Genomic DNA, 4,325 nt, shown 5'->3' on the forward strand with positions numbered 1-4,325 from the left:
CATGAAGTCATCCAATAGGGTCTCTGCAGAGAAGAGAGGGAGAGAGACAGAGGACATATTTAGAGTGTTTAGTAGTTTCATCTACTAGTTTCATCTGACTTGTGCAAGCAACATCTTCATCATGTCTTTCAGATTCTTCCATTTGTTCAATGCAAAACAGATAATGCTCAGAACTTCTTCTTAAAGGCTGATTAGAAAATATATAGAAAACTGTGAGAGAGAGAGACATCAAAGAGAGAGAAAGATATATATATATATATATATATATATATATATATATATATATATATAGAGAGAGAGAGAGAGAGAGAGAGAGAGAGAGATCAGACATCAAAGAGACAGAGAGAGAGAGTGAACCAAAGAGTGTTGGCTGTTAACTGCTTTATGTTCCAATGCTTTGCATTAATCTCCGCTACATCACTTATTTCTTGAAAAAGTATTTCAAACACGGATTTCCAACTCCTTCATGCCATGATGTTATGGCAATCAGTCTAATTCTTGTTTTTGCCACTGGGCACAGCTAGCTGTTGAGAAGACTAGTAAAAACCAAACCTATCAATCAATTGTTGGGTACCAGGTCCTACTCTGATCACCAAGGAAATTAACTTGAAGTGCAGCTTTTCGTTAAGGAACACACACAGACACACACACACACACACACAACTGGGTCGACCAGGTGGTGATTTCACAGTAACAAAATCTTTATATTTATATCCACCTCACTTACAACTCCACAAATGGTGTGTTTCTGTGTTTGCGTTTGTGTTTGTTTTTGTGTTTCTGTGTGTGTGTGTGTGTGTGTGTGTGTGTGTGTATGTGTGTAATATAAGGAATATAAGTATTTCCGATTGTACATTCAATATAAATACATTCAATTACATAAAAAATCAGTAAATTAACATTCAAACGGCTTCTTGAAAATAAAACCACTAACAAATTCATCAGAAGAAACACTCTTCATGTACTGATGTTTAACTGAGGTAGCTTGGCTTAGCACAAGAGAGCCTGTGGAGAGAATGTTGACCACGGCTCCCCTTCACATAATGACTCTCCGCTCATTAAAGGCTGCAGGCTACACAACTAGCGCCAACGCTAAAAACAAACAAAGCAAAGCCTTCAAATTTCGAGAGCTAAACAAAAAACCCAGGAAGCCGGGTAAGAGACTTGACGACTGAAAACAACCACAGAGAAAAATGTGACCTAGCGCTATTTTTGAGTGACGCATAGCTTTGCGTGCATTTTTAAACACTCACACTAATACATAAACCCACACAAACACAGCCAACAAACCACTGAAATAAGCAAAGATTAAATTGATTACTGCGTAAAAAGAGGTAGAATACAGCTTCATCCTCATAGCTAGCACTTTATGGAATAAAGGACTGAAAAATGCTATGAGGACTGCCAGGGCAGCAGTCCAGCAACCTTAACTCCTAATCCACTGCCAAAAGCTAGTTCTCTCCTGACAATGTGATAGACAAGTGGCTATGATGTCGGCTTTAAAGAACTGGGTACAAGGGACCGACCCTGGGGAGCTCTGACAACATGCAACACAGGTGAACATACATCCGGCAGAATCATGTTTTTTGATTGTCCTATTAACAGTTTCCTTTGATGTAATTTCCTCCTTGTGTAGAGCGTTTGTGTTTGAAGGCTGCTGCTAGATAAAAAAAACATGCCTTGCCTTGGCGTGCCTAAATCACTGATATAGACTGGTGTTTGTTCCACTGTATTCTCCATTCCACACCTCTGCACCAAATAAAGGGCCTACATGTATGGGAAAGAACTGCGATTTCAGACCCAGATCCCTTCCACCATCTTCATGACTGCCTGCGCCCTTCATCTGAAAGGAGTGACGGTGTAAACCAAGAGCATCAGAGACACTCTACACAGAGGGTCCCTGCTCTTTAATGAAAGCCATGTTGAATAAACCACTCCAGAACCCATAGGAAGTAACCCCAAGAAAACTGTCTCTGTCCTTCACAACGTATATGATAACAAGTCAACCCACCAAATGGTCAAGGCCAACTGACCATCTCAGTAGGAAGATCTAGAAATGTCTAGATCCAGATCTAGAAAGGGGGTCCCTAAATAGAGTGAACCAAATTCACACAGGCTAACACAACCTCTCTGGCCTCGTCTTGGCATATATGCTGCTGCAGTCTGGGGGCGTTTTTGTGAAGTAAAGTTATATTTTCACACCGGACATATTGATGTGATGGGGGAAAGGAGCTGAAGGGACAGGAGAGAATAGAGCAGAAAGATAGAGCACAGGGGAAGAGAAGAGAAGAAGGGAGGAGGGAAGAAAATCCTAATAAATGGATATCACCTCTTGCAGTAAGAGGATAAGGTCATCCGAGTTGCTGACACAGCACGTATACCACATCATGCACACATAGCACCAGCACACACACACACACACACACACACACACACACACACACGCACACACACTCACTTGAATATATAACTATTCTGAGAGCAGCGGCAGTGGTTAGAACATGTAAGAGCGAGAGAGAGGCGGGGGAGAGCGAGAGAAAGAGAGAGAGAGAGAGAGGGGGAGAGAGAGAGACAGAGAGAGAGAGAGAGAGAGGGGGGGGGTGGGAGGAATAAACACATACTGCAGTGGGCGTGTCATATTAGGGCCCACCTCTCTGCGGGCAGTTACCATGGATACACCATGTTGTATGTGTATCTGTGTGTGTGTGTGTGTGTGTGTGTGTGTGTGTGTGTGTGTGTGTGTGTGTGTGTGTGTGTGTGTGTGTGTGAGTGTGGGTGTGTGTGTATGTGTTTGTGTGTGTGCTTGCGTGTACGTGTGTATGTGTGTGTGTGTGTGTGGCCATGCCAGGAAGTGCAAATATACAAAGAGAGAAAGAAGGAAAGTATGAATGAAAGAAGAAACGAGAGATGAAAAAAGTAGGAAGGAAAGTGCATCGTAATTATTCAAGCAGTAACAGTAAACAATTTAATTTCACACAGAACCAAAATGTGTGGTGGGCTGTAAAGTGAATCCTATGCACCAAAGTGTGTGCACAATAAGATCACGCAGCGCTTATTAAATTCAAGATTCATGCAAACAGGCAAACATAAAGATGTCCAATCGGAGGCGGAACAGCAAAACAGAGCAGGGAGCGAAGGAAAGTGTCAAGTGTGAGAGGATTCGACGAGAGAACGGGAAGCTGGGGAACCGACACACAGCCTGAGAGTGGGTGAAGGAGAGAGAGGAGGGAGGGAGGGAGAGAGGGAGAGGAAGAGTGTGAACGTGGGAGGAGGAGAAGAACAGAGAAGAGAGAAGAGAAGAGGAGGGAGAAGCTACTGGAAGCCAGTCCGCACTCCATCCCCCTCCAAGGCAAGACGGGAGAGAGAGAGACAGAGAGACAGAGAGACAGAGAGAGAGAGAGAGAGAGACAGAAAAACAGAGAGAGAGAGTGAGAGAAAGAGAGAGAGAATGAGAGAGAGAAGAGGGACGAGGAGAGGAAAGGAGAGAAGCGTGGTAAGTACGTAAAATTAAAGAAAGAGCAGATGTCACAGAGGCAGAGACAAAACTCCTTCACACAACATTAGCCAAGAGCAGGCAATGCACGATCTACCACAAGAACAGTCTCTCAACCAAGTCGAGGATAAGGCTGAAGCAAATTAGCATGAGACCATGTCGAATAAAGTAGAGCGATGGAGGAAAGAGGATATCAGTTCAGATGAAATAGGGACCCCAGAGGAAGACTCAGCCCCCCCCACCAGCTCAGAGTGGTTTGACAGGAAAACACTGCCGTCTCTCCTCCTCTCTTCAGGAAGTTATAAACCTCATTCTGCGTCTCTTGCCTCTCATCGGCAGACACACTGAGAACCGCACCAATTCCCTGAATTACCAAACATGACCCAGCTACTTTATCCCAGCGCTACAGCAGACGGGAGGGTGTGACCTCAAGGTACATGCTACCAGCGTAACTATGGTCAGAGGCTTGTGCATAGCTGGGGATGCTAGCTGGCCGGCTTGTTACAAAGCTAGCCAGTTAGCATCGAGCTAGAAAGCGAGGCAGTAAGCCATCTATTCCAGTGCCTGTTTCTTCATTTTTGGCAGATTGGATTATTGGGAGTATGATAAGATATGGAAAATAAACCGTTTGCACTCATAATAAGGACAGAATTCAACAGGCTAGATATTGATTTACTTTTTTAACACTAAATTCAGATCAATGCTGAAGCCCCTCTAGGTGAATGCATGGGCAGAAAAGTCAAACAAATAAAAACTGTTTAGGATCTGATCTACTTAAAAGGGAAACCATCCAATAACAGACCATATATCACAAGAACAACATCACCAGACC

The 4,325-nt window shown here is 43.6% G+C and overlaps 1 protein-coding gene across 1 annotated transcript in view; it reads right to left on the reverse strand.

Annotated features, from left to right (window-relative positions):
- Window positions 1-4,325, reverse strand: part of rapgefl1 (Rap guanine nucleotide exchange factor (GEF)-like 1) — a 33,388-nt gene that overhangs the window by 16,600 nt on the left and 12,463 nt on the right. The window contains exon 3 of the mRNA XM_079746409.1: window positions 1-23. This exon is cut by the window's left edge and continues 56 nt beyond it. Coding sequence (XP_079602535.1) covers window positions 1-23 — 23 coding nt within the window. The remainder of the gene's footprint in view (window positions 24-4,325) is intronic.

This window comes from Pollachius pollachius (genome assembly GCF_949987615.1).
Source record: "Pollachius pollachius genome assembly, chromosome: 11".
NCBI lineage: Eukaryota > Metazoa > Chordata > Actinopteri > Gadiformes > Gadidae > Pollachius > Pollachius pollachius.